The following is an 18,751-nucleotide window of genomic DNA, read 5'->3' as shown; positions in this document are numbered from 1 at the left end:
AAGCGTTATTATTTTCTTCTAGTCAAACCAATATTATTATTGTTGTTGTTATTATTCATTTGACAATATTCATTGAATACATAGTAGACACCAAAAAAAAAATTCATTGAATACATATAAAATCAACACTTAACAAAATGCCAAACCATCGTAGATAGCAATTGACTATAGTTATCCGACCTCCTGATCAATATCAACCATACCAGACAAATAAAAAAAAAAAAAATTAGCTATCAATTAACTATTGTAGAGATACGTATTTGGTATTAGTGAAAAATAAAATCAAGTCCCATTAGATAGAAATTATTAAGTACCCCAAAAAATCTTCAGTTTTTTCCATATCAGTGACAATCTCTGAAACAACAGATTCAATTGTACATATTCCAACCATGCATAACCCTATACAGTAGTATATACACAGATAACACTTCCCAGAATTTCAAATACAAAAAATATCAGTAACAAAATAGAAACATTATTATTACAAAAAGTTCCATGCATTACTCATCAAATGGCTTTTGGAAGCACAAGTAAAAGAAAACACATGCAGCCTTATTATTAGCATTCTACACCACATTGTTTGAGTATTGGACCTGTTTGCTTTGGCAAGAAAGGATCAATCCTAACCCAAATCAATGAGAAAATAGAAGCCAAAAGAATTGACCAAAGAACCACAATAGTAGGAGTTCTGTTTTGTTTCCCCATGAGACCTTTGAGGAAAGGATATAAGTGAACAATGACCCAAAATGCAAAGAATAGCTTCCCAAACAAGGGACCCCATGATCCATATCCATTGTTGATTGCATCAGACACACCAGCTACAACTCCAACAATGTTCAAGATTATGAGAGTGGTTGGTGGGATGAGAAGTGTTGTCCATTTGAACATATACAGCTCTCCGAATTCTGTATCGTCTGCTGCTTTTGCTGTGACAGTGAAGTTGGTGTCTACTCCGGCAAGGACTTTCAGAAGTCCTTGGAATACGGCGAAAAGGTGGGCCGATACGCCTCCGATCACCCAGAATTGCTCGTTTCGCCACCAGTCTTCTATGGTAACGCCACTCCACCGGAGCTCGAGGACACCGGTTAAGATGATGGAGATAAATAGGGCCATGAACCATACACTAGCAAGGTTGGTCAGCTGCATTAAGTAAAAAACATTTAGGAGACACAAATCTCATAGCAGCATTAGCAAACTTCTGTTTTGATTCCAGTGTTTTCTATTTTCACTATTGATGCATCAACAGTATAAAATATCTTACATAATCATCCAATCACATTTGTTCTTTTTCATGACCATTCATGTAGTCAATGTAAAAGATAGCAATTGGATGCGACTGCTTTACACTGACAGTGCACTAAAATTAAATTCTTTCGTGATTGTGTTAACAGTAAAAAGTGAAAACAATCTTGTTTGTTTTTCGAAAGCAAATGATGACTCGTTGAAATGTTGAGCACTTAATTAGTACCAACTTACAGTGGGGATGATGAATTTCCCGGTCAAGAGACAAACAGCTGGTATTGTGCAATATGCAAGCAAAGGAATGGAAGTGAATGGATAAACAATGGTGTTAGTGTAAGCCAACCTCTCTAAGTACTTCAACTTTCCTCCATAGCCATACCATAATGGACAATGGCGACTTAGGCAAATCTCAACCGAACCAAGAGCCCACCTCAGAACTTGGTGCAACCTATCTGATAGATTTATTGGTGCAGATCCCTTGAAAGCTGCCCTCTTTGGCATGCAATACACTGATTTCCATCCTCTACAATGCATCTTGAATCCAGTCAAAATATCTTCTGTCACTGACCCATAAATCCATCCAATCTGTAGTACAAAACAAATTCGTCAAGGCGTGGCTTGAAAGATTTAGCAATCATAAAACTTTGGTTGAGTTTGGTAACCGTCTTAAAACAGAAATACAAAGATATTGGAAGAATAAATTTGTTGGAAAACGAAGATAAAAAAAAAAGTATCTATGTATTCTTTCTTTTAGAATTCTATTTTGATTTTGATAAATTACATGATATCATATTAGCAACAATGACTACTTTTTATATCGACCTCATGAATAATCATAAAAAAGAACATATGTAATTGGATAATTGTGAAAAATATTTTATAGCATCAAAATTAAACTCTTTGTTTTATACAGAAAAGTTCAAATGGTTCTTGATATCTTTCATGTTTTTGAGAAATTCATTAAGCAGAAAGCAGAATGGGAAATAAATGTAACTGAAGGCATTACCTCTTTGCCCCAGTCAGTCTTCTCTTCATAGCCACAGCTTATAACATGAATGGCCTCCTTAACCAATGCTTGAGAATTGGTGCCTTCAGGTAGTCCTCCATTCTCCATCAAAGTGGAAGCAATGAAAACCGGCGATTGCCCGAATCGCTTCTCAAAGTTTTTCTGTGACATGAGAGATGACTTCTCTAGCTCCTCATAGCCTTCAAGACCTTCTTCAATCTCTTCAAGATCAAACATGGAGCCAGAACCCTTTCTAACATAATTTTTTCCCATCATTTTCTTCTTCTTCTTGGTGTATAATGCACCTAAGAGACCACTTCCTGCTCCTGATTTCTTTTTTGACTTGGATTTCCTGGAACCGCCGCAGCAAAAGCAACACCATGATGGCCAACAGTCACAAGTCATCTTGGGCCTCTTCTCGGATACCGGTGGATCATAGCCGTACAATGCTTGCCTGTTAAACACAGTTCCAGTACCAACATAAACCGGACCTTGAATCCCATCTAGTCCTTTCATATTGATCTATGATGAAAAGCAACATTAAAGGTTAGTTATTGAAACATAGTATGCATGATGGTTAGAAAGAATGAGACTTACATCAAAGAACACAGTGTTTCGATTAGCATATCTATCATGGCGATCAATACCGTCGAATCTTTGTGGAAATTGGACATAACAGAGCTTCTTCCCAAGCTGGGGGTCCATCAAGAAGCACATAGCCTCTCTTAAAGCCTTGCTGTTATTGATGTAGTGATCACAATCCAGATTCAGCATGAAAGGTGCATTTGTAAGAACAGCAGAAACTCGAACCTTGAGAGGATACCCAACAATGGCAGGGTTATAAATATGTTTTCATGCAAGAATTGAAAGTATTAATAAACAATGCATATACCAAAGCATTCATGGCACCAGCTTTCTTGTGGTGTGGATAGCCAGGCCGTTTCTCACGCGAAATATACACGAGTCGCGGCAGTTCCTTGCCTTCCACGTCTAGTGCACCAGCAGTACCCAAATATACCTGCAAAGAACCAAGAGGGTCTAACTCAATGGATATGTCACATTCCTCAAAATGGAAGGTGTTTCTTTTCATCTTTTGCTTGCTCCTTAATCATAAGATGATGAAAACTACAGAAAAGAAGAAATATATACCTGAATCATTCCCGGATGATCGCGAGTGTTGTTTCCCGGCCATGGAGTTCCATCTTGCATCACCCATCCATCTTCTGGTTTCTTCTGAGCCTTTGCCACCAAGGCATTGATTTTCACTTTGAATTCTTCATATTCTCTCTGCAAAAATCAAATACAAAATCTTGTGTCCTTTCTTCATATCCAAGGTAATGAAACTCAAGAGTTACCTTCATGGCTCTTCGCTCCTTAACGAATGTAGGCTGAACCTTGTCCTTCAAGTAATCAATCTTCTCAGAGAAATAGAACTCAGGAGCCCTTGGCTCGATCTTATACTTTTTGCAGAATGGAACCCATCTTCTTGCAAACTCGGCAGTTTCGGCCAACGAATCAAAGAGGAGCATGGAAGCACCATCGTCCGAGACATAGCAGCACACCTTCTCAACAGGATAGTCAACAGAGAGGATTGAAAGAACAGTGTTTGCTGTTATGATTGGTGGCTCCTTCAGAGGATCCACAGTACTCACAAACACATCAACAGGGCACAGTTGGTTTGGCTCCCCTTCACGCTCGAACCTTATGGACAACCGGTCCAAGTAAGTCTCGCGCGTGATGGGGAACCACTTTGGGAACTGATCAAGGATCCATGACATTGCAAACCATATCTCACATATCACAGAGATAAGCCACAAGGGATATGCATCATAGGCCGGAGTTAAGATCCGAAATCTGAAAAAGAATGCTAGGATCACCAGCCTCATCACAATCACTATGCGATATGGGTTGATTAGGCTTGAAGCTATTGGAACCTTGCGCCATAGTGGTTGCCTCGCTTCCGCCAAACTGCAACATTTGTATCAAAATTTGTTACATTGCAAAGACTTAACCATATGCTAGATTCTATTAATACTTTGGTTCTGTTTTGATACAAGATAGAAATGTTTTAGCCACAAATGAACGTAGAATTCAAATCTTACAGGGACTTGTTTTGTCCAATTCAAAGGAAGAAGCAGCTTAAGAAATCACTTACAGGTAATCATCATCTTCAGCTTGTTCTTTTTCTTCCTCTTTGTTTAGCAAACCTTTCTTCTCTTGCCTTACTTTCCATTTCTCTACTCTTTCTTGCCATTCTTCATTGCTATAAAATTCTTTGTCTCCTTCAATATCCTTGCCAGCAACTATAAAACAGTAAACCAAATCAGAAAAGATATATAAAACAAAAGAGAACATCCTACTAAGAAAAATCATCAATCATGGACAATTTTGTAATTGTTTACCGCTTCCTGCTGAAAAGAAAGCTTGGCCATTTGGATTCAATTTCTGTTGATTGTAGTCTCCATTTTCCTGTAACATTCACAACAGTTTCATATTCACTTCAATTACTTATTACTCAATAAATCATAGGGGTGTAATCAGGTTAGTTTTGATAGTGTCATAGTAAACAAATCTTTTCTCAACAAATCTAAACCAAACTAATATGATCAAATATTGGATTGGTTCGGTTTGGTTCAAGTCGAGTCATCGGTTTAGACTAAAAAACTCATCAATTTGAAAAACCAACAAACCAAAATTCAGAAACTAATTTGTGGGAACAATAAATAAATAAAATCTCAAATCATAAGCTAATTTGTCAGTGATGAATGATGATGATGTTGTCTTACTCCATGATTAGAAGCAAGTTTTGCATCAGCATCATCAGAATGGTTCTTAATCTGAAACTCATCATCAAAATCCTCTGCATCAAAATTCTCCTCCTCATCTCCAATAACTCTAGGACAACCTGCACAGAATTAACAAAAAAAAAAAAAAAAAAACATTTAGCCTAATATTTTTTCATCAACAAAAACCAAGTCCTTTTATTTGTTTTTATATCTATGATGATGATATTGATACCACAAATTAAAGGCTAATAACCTTTTTGGCGCTTATAGCGAGTGTTGCATTGAGGGCAGCACTGGTTCCCTTCACTCCTCTCATATTCATAGCAGGGCTTGCATACAGGGAATGCACAAACTTGGCATGCCCTGAACACCTCTCCATCTTCCTTCTGTCCGATCTCATCGCCGCAAATTCGACATGCTTTTGACGGTACGGCCTCGTTGCTTGGAGACTTGTGCTGCAAGACATCATACGTAAAAAGACATGCACAAGAATTCAGAAACCAACCAAGATCATATTAACATTACTACAGAGCCAGAATGATGCAGCATATTTTTTTTATGGCAAAGACTCACATGCAATTAACTTTATGTGAAGTTAAAAGTAGATAACCATATAGATAAAATATGATTGAAGAGAAAATTTAATTTTCATTGAAGGTTACAATTATGTATTAACAAATAATAAAAGAGTTTAATTTTGATGTAGTGACAGAATAAAGTTTTATACAGTTGTGCAATCATAACCATTCTCTTGGATGACTAGTTACGCGGTCAATATAAAAAGTAATTATTTTTGCTAATATGACGTTATGTGATTGGATACATATGTAAAACCGTTTTATACTGACAGTGCATCAAAATTAAATCCATAATAAAAAGTAAATCATTTTTAAATTCACTACCTAAAAAATCATCTAAACACATGAATATAATTGGATAATCGTATAAAACTCTTTATATCAAAATTAAACTCAAAAAAGAAATGAAGAGTAAGAATTAAAGCATGTGATTGGGATCAATGCAAGATGAAAAGATACATACCTCATCAGAGTGAGGGGAGTGATGAGAATTGGAGCCAGTAATGAAGCCAGCCATGGCAATTAAAAGCCAAAAAATTTGAGAGGAGGATTGGGAAGAGAGAACGGTGAAAAATGAGTATATAAGAAATGGTGGGTTTGAGGGAGCGAAACATCATAGTCACTCACTAGTTGTGGATGCATGAGCATGAGTTTGTACCAAACGATGAGTTGGGGAGTCGTTGGTTTAAAGCTTTTAAATTAAGAGACGTAAGAGATGGATATTTATTATAGGTGTCAAAGCCTTTTCCCATTTTGTTAATTTTTTCTCTGCTTGCTTGGAATCAAAGCATTCTTAAGCAGATCATCATCAATGAAAATTTCTCACTATCTTTTTTAAAATTTCTCACTACTTATATTCATTTTTTTCCCACTTTTATGTCATTGTGAATAAGAAGTTACCATTTTTTTGCTAAAAATAGTCCAACACAATTCAAATTTCATCAGATAGTTGGGTTGAGGTCGGTATCATATATGGTCATGTTTGTGAAACATAAATCATAAGTGATTGAAAAAATTTTTATGTATATTTTCTTTTGTTATTAGATAAAAAATATAAATATTTTGTTCATTAAAAAAAAATTGTCTGTTAGTTATTAGGAATAGTAAAGATATGAAGAAAAAATTTAAAATAACTTATGAATTTTTTTTAATAATGATATAGTTATGTTTATAATTAATTTCTTTATTTTATCCTATGAATAATATGTGCAAATTTATAAAATTATATAACATAGTGCACGTTGTGAAAGAAAGTAATTCTATAGAAATAATTCAAATTGAAGATTACACAATTAATTAATGGCAAAATCTCTCGTGTAGAAATTGATGTGGCTTCTACACGTGTAGAAATGGCGTGGACAGGTGCAACGTGCGACAAGTGTGTGAGTGAAGGAGCAGATGTGACCTGCTGCAAGAAAGGCGTCCTCTCAATTCAGGAAATGCAACTCCCTCCACGTGATCTGGAAACATTATCAGATTGTGTAATTAGACTAAGTAAGGATAATTAGTATTAGTTGAACATGGGCCTTTTTTGCACATGTTGAATGTTTCTTAAAATATTGAAGGGCTAAGTTTTGGTGGGCTATGTGATTTACAGGAGTTAGAATAAAATCTTATAGGAGAAGGCAAAAAATATGTAAAGAAAAAGATGAATTGGAGAAAGAAATTCAATTGGGGTTTTTTTCTATAAGGGTTTTTCCACTGTGAGTGTCGGACCCCTTGGAGTAGAGTTATTTGAGAAGAGGTAACTATATCAAGTGCAGTGGAGTTGCCCTTTCTTTGATGGTTGTCGGTATAGGGTTTAGGGAGGTTGGCTGGTTAACGCGTTAGATTTACGGGAGATCTGCGTGCCATCGGTGTAAAATTGACAGTGTTAAAGGTATGAGTGTGTGAACGAATTCTTAGTTGCTATTTATACCTCTGATTTTAGAGCTATATGACTGCTTGTGAAGAAATACAGATATAAAGTATTGTTGAAAATTGATAAGGGTTAACTAGTTATCATTTTTTTATTTTTGGTGAGACATGTTGTTTATGGTTTTTATAATTTAGTTGAAAAATATTTTTTTTATGAAATATTAAAATGAATAAAATAGTATAAAATTATTTGTTTGTATTATTTTTTATTTCATAGTTGGAATTCATTTAGTTCAACGTAATTTAACATGATAAGCTTATCTTTGTTATCATGAAGTAAAAAATAAGAGCAAAATTGAAATGTTGTTGACGTTTAATGAAAAGAATATATATAAGAGTGAAAATCAGAACAACTTGTTCCAAACGAAATACAACATCATGATAGTTTATGTAAGTATTCAGTAGATGATTTGTGACTTGTGATAAACTGAAATCGGTGATATTAGGCTTTGGGAATTTAACTTAAAAAATCTATTACACCACTTGTTTTATGTAGTCATGGTAGTGTTATGTGAATTTTGACTAATTGTTATTTAATTTGGTATCTGCGATGAAGTATCTGGTGGATGCAAAGTTAGGAGTGGTTGTATTTGTGGAGTGATACTTATCAGTGTGAATGTGCCTAGTACCGCCAGAGGGATTTGTAATGTGTGTCATTGAAGTATTAAGTAGTATCAATATTCTTTTCATACGGATCGGACTTGTAATACATTAGGGAGCACGAGGAAATTAGATGACGAGTTATTTGCTGATTAATTTTTTTTATCAGATGGAATACACTGGTCATAGCGAGAAATTCTACATGGAGGATGAAAGCGATTGTGTTGGTGACGTAGTCAGTTCAGATGCTGATGAATTTGATGTTGAGTAATTAGATCCAAGTGGGCAGGATGACGTGTCGGATTATGGAGATGTATTTGGTCTTACCGCAGCTGAAATAGAGAACAAGGTTTTCAGAACGGAGGAGCGTGCTTATGAATTCTATATGAGGTTTGGAAAGTGCCATGGGTTTGCAGTACGCAAGGGAGACTATGGGAAGGATGATGACGGAAATGTAATTAGGAGGAGATTCTTTTGCAACAGAGCTGGGTTAAGGGATGAAAAGCACTATAATAGATTAGATAGAAAAAGATGTCATAAGCCTGAGACACGAACGAACTGCCAGGCTAAGTTGTCGATATATCTTGACAAAGATAGTTCAAACTGGAAGGTCCGGAAAGTCATCCTCGAGCACAACCATGAGTTAGTAGCTAGGTGTATGGTACACTTGATTCCAAAGTTCCGTCGGGTTTCAGGTGCGGCAAAGGATTAGCTAGATGGTATGTAAAGTTATGGGCTACCTACGTCAAAGATACTTGGGTACATGGCAAGGATTGCCGGGGGTATTCACTATTGGGTTTCACAAAGAAGGATGCTTATAACTACCTTGACCGGACTAAGCGCGCTAAGATCGCAGATGGGGACGCAAATTCTGCCATTGTCTATTTGAAGGGAAAGGCTTCTGTGGACCCCATGGCAATGGCGAGGTATAACCTGACTAAGGAGGGTATGTTGGCCAACTTGTTTTGGGCCGATGGAATGAGCAGAGTTGATTACCAACACTTTAGTGATGTCCTCGCATTCGATTCGACGTACAAAAAGAACAAGTACAGGAGACCGCTTGTAATATTCTCGGGTGCAAACAACCACAAACAGACGACGATCTTCGGGTTCGGGTTAGTGTTGGACGAGACGATTTCTTCGTACAAGTGGATGCTAGAAAATCTCCTTGAGGTGATGTGTAATAAATTGCCATCTGTTGTAGTCACAGACGGCGATGATGCCATTATTGCCACAGTTACGGAAGTTTTTCCTAGTGCTACCCATCGCCTATGTGCTTGGCATCTACAAAAGAATGTTACATCTAATGGGAACGAGCAGATGTTCAGGGACTTGGCATCTACAAATGACTGAGTACCTTCAAACATGAACCCTTCACATGGCTATGCATATGTCGACATGGAAAACAAAGACATACCTCACAATCTCATCTAACACGGATGCCTCCACCGATGCAAAGTTCGGAGGAACTTCAGTTGATCCTGGAGCTTCACCAATGCCATTCTTTTGATCACCCATTTTCATCCCTCAGGAATCCAACTTTACGCGCCAAATGGAACTTAGGACGATTACTGGGGTGTTCCTACTACCAGTACAATGGGACAAGTGACTTTATTAACCCAGGTGTCAATTCCTTTCTTTCACTAGGATATGTCTTGCTTTGCACAAAGGGAATGAAATGCAACCGAAGGCCCAACCATTGAGGACCAACAAAATTTCTCCCTTCTTTTGATGGTAATCTTCTGTTGCAAGATTTGTTACGAGTCACGAGGTGGTCACCGAGCCACTCACCCTAATCCTTACCACTACTATCTGTCATGCTACTTGATAGATTGATTCGACATGGTTGATGGCTGCGAACACTTATATTAAATATTTATTTTTCAAAAGCAAATTACAAGTTTATATTCTTTTAGGGCATTGGCAACTTCTTCCCCGACCCCTTTATCCACGGCTTCACAGCTAAAATACACTAATCACCACCTATTTTGTTAAAATGGTCAAAGAATCACAAATTTGATTTCAAATTAACCATTAATTAATAGAATTGGGTTCACTTTAAATCAAAATATTGAGTAATCTTATCAACTAAATATTTAACCATTATTTACAACTACTTAGCTTATTCCACCTGTGTTCCTACCAAATAACAACGTACCCACTCGGCGCTTGCCGGACGTCAACAGGAAGAAGCAAAAAATCAAGACCCCAATACCATAAAATTAACAACAAAACCACATTGTTAGTGTTTCTACCAATATTCAAATACTGATTCAGAAATGGAAATCAAACCTTCATTTTCTTAATCATCCACCATATTCATCATAACTAGAATATACATATCCATGTTACATTCAACTTCAACATGAATGCATACTACTCCACCAGAGATACTCACCCCAATGCTAGAAATGTTAGCAACCAGAACTTACCCTAATTTATCCTAAAGTAACAACATATTCAACTAGAGTAAAAACCTTAACCTTCAATAGCCACTATCCTAAGTACACATACCTCAGACGCAAACCTAAATTGTAAAATGTACCACTACTCTTCCAGCATTTCATTTATCGTCTCAACCTGATGCTGAAGATCAGCATTTTCCTCTTCTAGAAGACGAATCCGTTGTGCCATGGGAGCTAGACTGGCATCCTGAATCTCTCTCCAGCGTTCTTGCATGCGGGCAACTGTGCGGTAGTTGTAGTCGCATATGCTATATCCAATTGCTGCTACCATTTTCTCCAACATTGCAAATGATACTTCCTGACGAGCCACTCGCACATTTGCTGAAGTGGGTCCGTGTGCAACGAGCTCCAGACCCCTGCTGTTATAAGGCAGAACCACGATGAACGCAAAGCGAACGGCCTCCTCACTAGACCTGTGCTCTTGGCATACGAAAATGGGAGCCCCGATGCTAAGGGATGAGCATGCACGCATTAGCAACAACTCCATATCCTCCATGTTCAAGAAAGGTCCCTCCTTCATCACACGCCTTCGACACCACCTGCATAAGAAAACAAATTCATTTCCTTAATCCCTCAAACCAATCATACTCTAAAAGCTAACAAAAGCTTTCTAAATCAATTATTCACAGACCTCCTAAGGCATACGAGTCGCAGCTGCCACCGCGAACGTCCAGACTACTTGACAAGCTCCCACGGGTGTCTTCAGTTTCATGGGACGGCGGGCTTCCATACACCGGAAGTTGAATCAGATTCGGAAGGTCTTGCCCGAGGTCTCCCTGTTGATGTTGCTCCCCTGCCTCGATAGCAATCTGTTGAGGCTCCCCTCCAAAATCTGCTACTTCTGCAACGCCACCAAGCCACGCCTTAGCCTCATCCAAGTCTTTGAAACCCTTGTAGTCGTTGTTCTTAAACCCGGTTACCTGACGCTTGCACTCTAACCATGTGCCATATATGTCAGGAACATGCCCCCTCCTCACCGCGTAGTATTGATATCGGCCACCTTCCATTCTTGCTCACTCTGTGATGTGAATTCTTTGATGATTGTTCAACGGCAAATCTAGGCACCCCAGTGACTATATAATCCAGCTTCAGTATCTCACACAAAAGTATTCAATGTTGATGTGAAAACTCGGTGTGGAGTCCAACGAGTCTAGAAAAGCCTTTTTGAAAAAAGGCAAGCCTTCATGATGCCAATACCTTGGAAATATGGAGAGATACTGCACACCTCTAAACACTTTGACTACCTAATATGCCTGCTGCATACATATTATTAAAAGAAAATTCAAAACATATAAATTAACATTGAGACTACAAAATAACTCCTATATACTCATTTACTTGCTTAAGTACATAATGATTATATATTATTTATATTTATTAATATAACATAACTATATTTAATAGTTACTAATATAACATAATTATATTTCATTTTTAATACTTTAATTTTAATTTTTAGTAAACATAAATCTATTTATATATGTTGGTAGTCTTTTCATAATAAAAATTAATATCTATTTATTAATCTATAAAAAAATATATAAAACTTGATAATTTTTAAATATCTTGTTTATAATAAAAATTAATATATATTTATTAAAATATAAATAACACATAAGATAATATATATATATATATATATATATATAGTTATTATCAATTTTGTTATTATGGAAAGAGTTGTAACATAAAATTTTTACTTATAATTTCTTATTTACCTTCTCCGACAAGGGTTATAATTTTGTTATTATAATTTTCTTATAATATACATTTTTTTTGCAAGATTTATGGCTACGTGCATATTAAGTCGACAATGTTGTATTCGATTTACCAAAGCCACCATCTTTATAAATCGAATTGGCTTATTTCATTTAATTGTTCATTCGTGTCATAGTTGTCAGAATTAAACCGGTGATCGAACCGATCAAACTACTAATTCACTGATTTATTTGTTCAACCGATAAATCACTCGTTACACTGATAAAACCGGTCTCACGTAAATATAAAATATAAAATAGTTTAAAACTTAAAATTAAAATTTGAAATACATATCTTCACTAACATTTTATGAAGAATCAAGTCTCAACTTCTAAAAATAACTAATATAAAAAAAACCATAAAATTTATCAGTAATACTACAGTAGTATTTTAATTTGACACAATAAAAAAATAATTAATTCACAAAGCCTATCATCTAACTATAATATCAGTATATCAGTAGATTTTAACATTAATATCAAAACAAATAACGTTAATCACAATACTAGCAATAAAATAGATCAAGTAAATTAATAAATTTTTAGTAAAATTTATATTTATATTAATAATGGTATATAATTCAAATATAATTAATTTGAAAAATAGAAAAAATAAAAATTAAATTAAATTAGATATTTATGTATACTATATAATTAGTATTTGTCAAATATTGTACTTGGAAGTGCAATGGCTGAGTGGCAAGTGGAGGTTGTTTTTGCTCCAAGGTTCTTGGTTCAAGACCTGGTGGAGACATTTTAAAAAAATTTTCAAGCAGACCGATTTTCGTCGGTTCTCATCAGTTTTGACCAGTTTGATCCGGTTCTTACCGGTTCACACCGGTTTTCTTCCTTAAACTGTCCAACGAGTAACCGATTCGGTGGTTTTCTGGACGAACCCATCGGTCCGGTTCGATTTTTACAACTATGATTCGTGTAAATCGAATATGTCTGACACGATTTATTCTGAGTTTACCTAATTCGCCTACGCTCCATTCGATTTATGGTTAACACAACATTCCTATGTAAATCGATTCAACTCAATTCCATTTACTCCACTAACGTGAAAGTCGAATTCGTCTAACTCGAATTAACAAGGTACATGCTTCGGGCCATCAACGTAACGTTTTTGGCTTTGGATAATTCGCTTAATTTTGGCATGTATTTGGTTTATTCGAGTGTTTTACCTTTGGAATGATTCACAATTAACATAATTAGAATGAACGAAAACATTAATAATTGACAAGTCTAGTAATGCATTAAATACTGCTTCTTATATAGAATTATAAACATATCTTTTCTAAATTAAGTTCATAACCGAGTGGTATGCATACTAGTCTATGGCTGTTGGTTTTGTTTTTGGGCATCATACTATATAGTTTATGATCCATCGTCATTTTGAATCACTTAAACCGGAATCCTTTGCCATAGTCCAAAATCTTAAACTCTAAACCCTAAATATGAAACCTAATATCAAAATCCTAATTTTCAAAATTCCATCTTAATCACCTTCAAAAATACATTATCAACTACAACTTCTTTCATTTCCTTTCTTTTAACGGCTAATTTTTTAACTTAGACTACTAATTATGATTTATACACTACGAAATTAATATATTCAACATAGCTACATATAAGTGCATAAAAATTAGCGGTATTTTTTTAATGGATAAAATCTCATAATCCAATTCAATAATTTTCTCCCAAAAGAAAATACACCAGAATTTTATCATCGACAAAAGTCACCTCAAATACATTTAAACCGGAACAAATTCATTATACGTTAGATTCACAATTTTATACAAAAATTTACATAATTGTTTCAACAATATGCACAAAAATCAATCAAAGTCTTATCTCTATATTTTTATTTCATTTTATTTTCTAAAATTATTATTAGTTGTTGACAATACAAATAAATCAACGTATCTACTTAATAAAAAAATGTCAAATTCTACAGATAAAATCAACTCATTTTATCTAATCAAGCTCTCACAAAGTTATATAAAAGTTATGTTGTCATATTTTCTTGGTAAGTTATTAGGCTTTAGCCCAATCTTTTTTTCATTATTTAAAAACACGGTCATGACACTATTAAATAATTTTCAAAAACACTTGGACCTAGTGCCCAATCATATATCAAGAATACAAACGTCCAACAAAACAATAAATTAATTGAGCTGATTGTTTAAAAACTCCTTAACTACTTCCAAAAAAAAGAATCTCCTCACCTGCACTAGAATAAGGCCTACGTATAAGCCCACTAATTAACCCACACTAATTAGCTATAGTTTCCAAACATTAATAACTAACTAATCTAAACTAACATACCCCATCACATGAGAGACTATAGACAAGTCCCTTTTTCGACTGTTAGACGTTGTCCCCGCCTTGGACACTTGTTGCACATCCAATCTCTCCAGCGCATTTCTACAGGTGTGAAATTGTCTCTCATTCTACATCGAAGAATCCGCCTTAATTATACTTTGCATTTTGTGGACACCCAACAAAGACAAGGTAATAACCCACAACTAGAAAATGGATAAATACAGACAGATTTACAGACAGATTTAGTCTTTATTACAGACGGATTTTTGGTTACCGACGAAATTACTGACGGATTTTGTCCCTCTGTAAAAGCCCCGTCGGAAATTATTTACCGAAGAATTTTTTTCCGTCGGAAAATTACCAACGGATTTTTACTAGTTACCGACGGATATTCCCTCTGTAAATTCTCCCTCTATTTCCTGAAGGCGACAAACTTACAGACGGATTTTTCGTCTGTAATTACAAACGGATTTTCAGACGGATTTTCCGTCTGTAATTACAGACAGATTTTCAGATGGATTCTCCGTCTGTAATTACAGACGAATTTTTCGACAGATTTTCCGTCTGTAATTTAAACTTTGGAAAATCATGATTACAGACAGAAAATTCGTCTGTAAATCCGTCTGTAAGGTAAAATAAAATTTTTTTTACTTTTTCTAATTATAAAATAAACTTATTTTCATACAAAATAAATATAAATTTAATACAAATTTTTATCTAATTTATATTCGAATATTTATAATATTTCAAAAAATAAGCATTCATCGTATTATCAAACTAAAAGAAAAGTACTATAAACAAGCAAGTCAATATAATTCAAAATATAAACAAAATGTATTGATCATCAACTATAATTCCTAGTATATTGTTCAACCATGCTAAAACTATCAGCTATAGTCTTCAGTGTCATCTTCATCCTCATCATCATCATAGTCCTCATCCGAAGACATTGAGGGTGGCGGTGGTGGCAGTGGTAGTGGAACTGCACTATAACTATTTGACGCTCTAACCTTCTCATAATAGCTAACATAAGCCTCATTCCATTTCTTTTGTTTCAGCTTTTCCTTCTTGGCCTTTCCAATTGCCTGTTCCAACTTTTCTAACTTCTTTTGAGTCTTTTCCAAAGGAGCCAAGCGTGTATCTAACAACTTACTAATACACTCATCTATTTGTTGAGTAACACGCTGAAAAAGCTCTTCATTGAGATTATGAATCTGTTCTCGCAAATCAGGAACAGAATTTTGATTTCTTGGTGCTCTTCCAGATACAGAATTGGCAGAAGTGGTTCCAGACTTGATAGAGTTAGAAAAGAATGGCCATTTTCCGTAAACTCGATTCTTCTTTTGCCCACCACACACTTCCTCCGAAATCAAATCTTCATCAATTGGTTGTAGCTCCATTCCTTGTGCTTGAGCCTCGGCATGTTGGGCCTGAACTTCTGCTAACTTTTTTATAAACTTCTCCTGTTGCACAATGGTTATATCAATTATATTATTATTATTAAGACAAATAGCCATGCATATCACAGTGCAGCAAATATATATATATATATATATATATATATATATATATATATATATATATATATATATATATATATATATATATCTGTGTGTGTGTGAGAGATATCAAAATAGAGTTGGTGAGTTGGTCAACAAATCAAGCCTAACCAACATAACAGATTAGGTCCTAACTGCACTAACCCTTTTCTTTAATACAATCTTGATTATTCAACAAATCAAGCCTAACCAACATAAGAGATTGGTGAGTTTCCTGTCAGTTTCACTGAACCATGCACTACCACTGTCATATTCTTGATTATTACCCAATATACTACTAATTAATTAACTAGTACACTGTTAGTACTTACCATATACACATGACTAATAATTCATACTTATTATCAAATAAACAGAAAGAGCAAAATGGAACAAGAAAGGAAAGAAGATAAAGGCACTATAAAAAGAAAGGAAAACATGACCAGGTAAGTATAAATCAGGTAATTAGCTTCTCCTTTGTGACCTAATTAAATTAAGCAATTGTGAGAGGGAAGTATAAACCGTGGAAAACATGACCAGAAAAACAAAAGGGCATATAAATATTCAAGTGGCAGCGAGTCATTAATTTGATATTTATGCTATATCTCACATGAGTGTCTTGAGAGCGCTTGTCCACCCATTTAGACTTGTCACTCTTAAGTGTGTGGGTTTCTTTGAAGACCTCCTCGTGGGTTGGTGTACGGCCCAACTGCTTCTTCTGTTCCACATAAAACACAAAATAAGAAAAATTTTACATAAATAGATGTCTATTAAATAAGATCTAAATCCACTTAAATTATATTACCATCCTCTCTATAGTTGAGCTTAATGGAATAGAACCACCGCAATAGACAGAACCACCTAAGAGTGACGCTCGATTCTCCCTTGCTTTTTTCCTTATATTTTTCCATTTCTCATCTGTTTCCCAGTACCTTTCCAACACCTTTTTGTAAGCAGGAATTAGCCATTCGTGGGTTGTATCCACACCCTCACGGATATCAGACATCATTTGGCTAAATCGCTTACTTGTCCTATACTTGAAAGCCCTCCAGAAAAACTCATCATCATCATCATCAATAAAGAAAGTGGCTCTGCACATACTCATCAAGTTGCTACTTATAAGATTCAAATCACATGGACAATATTCAATCAAGTTATGATTAAAGACAAGTTATGATTAAAAAAGAAAGAACAAGTTATTCAATCATTATAAATAATCCAACACTTTTACCTTCCACTCCTTAAACCAAAGCTTCTTTGTCGGAAGAGGGACATCTCCAAACTTTTTGTACGGTTTATCATATCGTTTCTTGATAATCTCTGTAATCTTCTGAGAACCAGGAGGAAAAGGTAACCAACTGATAATTTCATAAAGAATTGACAAGTTAGGAAACTAATTGTTTCGGTCTTTTGGGACATCTTTATTTAATTTAGTTAGGAGGAGGAGGAGGAAGACGGTGGTAATGACTTAAAGAAGAAGCAGACACATGAAGCATATGCATGTCATATAGCATAATAAAATTTATAGAGAAAAATAATATACTAAATTAGTTATGGAGAGATCCAAATTTTACCTTGTTTTTTCATCAGGAACCAATCTTTCTTTTGTGACACTATTAGGAACTGATGCAGTCTCTGATGGAGGAGATGTACTAGAGCTTCCAGGTGTCTCTGAATCAACTAATAGACTGGAATTGTGAAGCGGAGGAGGAATCGAAATTGGAGGAGGGGGTGGAGGAGGGGGACCCATACATCCTGGAGTAGGCCAACTTGGTGGAGGAAGACCCGTGTAGCCTAGATTAGGTACCATCAAATACGGTTGCTGGCTAAGTGGTCCTGACTGAAAATCTGGCACAACCGAAGTCCCAGAAGAGGTGGAGGTGGTTGAAATAGCGGCTGCGGCAGTGGTGCGAGAACCTCTATGACCCTTGACACCTTTACCCTTGACCCGAGGAGCCATGACCTACAACCAGCAGTGCAGAGGCTTACTTCTATTTAAATATTCTACTAATTTCAAAACCTTAGAAACAGTGCGACATAACCCTAACTCAGTGACTCGAATAGAACTATAATTAGTTTTTAAAGTAACTACACAATTCTGTAGTATGTGGTCTGTTTTAACAGTTATGATCAAGTTAATAGTTACCTTGTCAGTCTCACGTTGTAATATCAATATCTGAAGGGAAGTCTTGATCTGCATTGAATTTAATTGTGCATGTTAATGATTTAATTTCATTGATTTTCAGAGACTATACACAATGAAAGATAAGGCTGACAGTTGAGAATCCATTCAATGCAAGAACGTACCTCAGAATGCCAAGTAAGCAGGAATTATCATCCACGTGTCAAATGAGGATAGGTTGGTTGACATGAGCCTCAAATGAGATATCACTTTGTAACTATATAACTTGTAAGTTATACTAATAATATTGCATTTACAGAACTAAATATACGGAAATGCATAAAATCTGAGCTAGACCAGCTATAATCACTAATCAGATACTGAAAAGTGAAAGCTATACACAAAAACTGGCATG

The 18,751-nt window shown here is 35.4% G+C and overlaps 4 protein-coding genes across 4 annotated transcripts; 1 reads left to right on the top strand and 3 right to left on the bottom strand.

Annotated features, from left to right (window-relative positions):
- Window positions 1–311: 311 nt before the first annotated feature.
- Window positions 312–6,271, bottom strand: LOC107639107 (cellulose synthase A catalytic subunit 4 [UDP-forming]). Its single transcript, XM_088483583.1, has 12 exons — window positions 6,076–6,271; window positions 5,288–5,489; window positions 5,035–5,153; window positions 4,651–4,717; window positions 4,404–4,551; window positions 3,604–4,216; window positions 3,398–3,535; window positions 3,141–3,266; window positions 2,846–3,058; window positions 2,249–2,770; window positions 1,477–1,827; window positions 312–1,140 (listed from the first exon to the last, which is right to left on the bottom strand). The coding sequence occupies exons 1-12, from the start codon at window positions 6,127–6,129 to the stop codon at window positions 559–561; spliced, it is 3,135 nt and encodes a 1,044-aa protein (XP_088339709.1). The 5' UTR covers window positions 6,130–6,271; the 3' UTR covers window positions 312–558.
- Window positions 6,272–8,298: 2,027 nt separating this feature from the next.
- Window positions 8,299–9,482, top strand: LOC107636226 (protein FAR1-RELATED SEQUENCE 5). The gene is given in 2 exon segments (XM_088483541.1): window positions 8,299–8,905; window positions 8,908–9,482. Coding segments are annotated over 2 exon segments (1,182 nt in total).
- A 6,081-nt stretch (window positions 9,483–15,563) lies between these two features.
- Window positions 15,564–17,223, bottom strand: LOC148566893 (uncharacterized). Its single transcript, XM_088485743.1, has 3 exons — window positions 17,020–17,223; window positions 16,825–16,932; window positions 15,564–16,139 (listed from the first exon to the last, which is right to left on the bottom strand). Exons 1-3 carry the CDS (start codon window positions 17,221–17,223, stop codon window positions 15,564–15,566), a joined length of 888 nt encoding a protein of 295 aa, XP_088341869.1.
- Window positions 17,224–17,421: 198 nt separating this feature from the next.
- LOC148566892 (uncharacterized) lies at window positions 17,422–18,174 on the bottom strand. Its single transcript, XM_088483540.1, has 2 exons — window positions 17,789–18,174; window positions 17,422–17,572 (listed from the first exon to the last, which is right to left on the bottom strand). Exons 1-2 carry the CDS (start codon window positions 18,172–18,174, stop codon window positions 17,422–17,424), a joined length of 537 nt encoding a protein of 178 aa, XP_088339666.1.
- Between the last annotated feature and the right edge of the window lie 577 nt (window positions 18,175–18,751).

The sequence above is a fragment of the Arachis ipaensis genome, chromosome B4 (genome assembly GCF_059453495.1).
Source record: "Arachis ipaensis isolate K30076 ecotype BB chromosome B4, ASM5945349v1, whole genome shotgun sequence".
Lineage (NCBI taxonomy): Eukaryota > Viridiplantae > Streptophyta > Magnoliopsida > Fabales > Fabaceae > Arachis > Arachis ipaensis.
This window is presented reverse-complemented; position numbering and strand designations above follow the sequence as displayed.

Coding starts and splice junctions, on each gene's coding strand:
- LOC107639107 (XM_088483583.1), bottom strand. CDS start 6,129: ATGGCTGGCTTCATTACTGGCTCCAATTCTCATCACTCCCCTCACTCT. Junction 5,154..5,287: donor TCGCTATAAGCGCCAAAAAG/GTTATTAGCCTT, acceptor AATTCTGTGCAG/GTTGTCCTAGAGTTATTGGA. Junction 1,141..1,476: donor GGAAATTCATCATCCCCACT/GTAAGTTGGTAC, acceptor TACTTAATGCAG/CTGACCAACCTTGCTAGTGT.
- LOC148566893 (XM_088485743.1), bottom strand. CDS start 17,223: ATGATGTCTGATATCCGTGAGGGTGTGGATACAACCCACGAATGGCTA. Junction 16,933..17,019: donor GCTCAACTATAGAGAGGATG/GTAATATAATTT, acceptor TATGTGGAACAG/AAGAAGCAGTTGGGCCGTAC. Junction 16,140..16,824: donor AGCGCTCTCAAGACACTCAT/GTGAGATATAGC, acceptor ATTGTGCAACAG/GAGAAGTTTATAAAAAAGTT.
- LOC148566892 (XM_088483540.1), bottom strand. CDS start 18,174: ATGGCTCCTCGGGTCAAGGGTAAAGGTGTCAAGGGTCATAGAGGTTCT. Junction 17,573..17,788: donor GTTCCTGATGAAAAAACAAG/GTAAAATTTGGA, acceptor TGAAATTATCAG/TTGGTTACCTTTTCCTCCTG.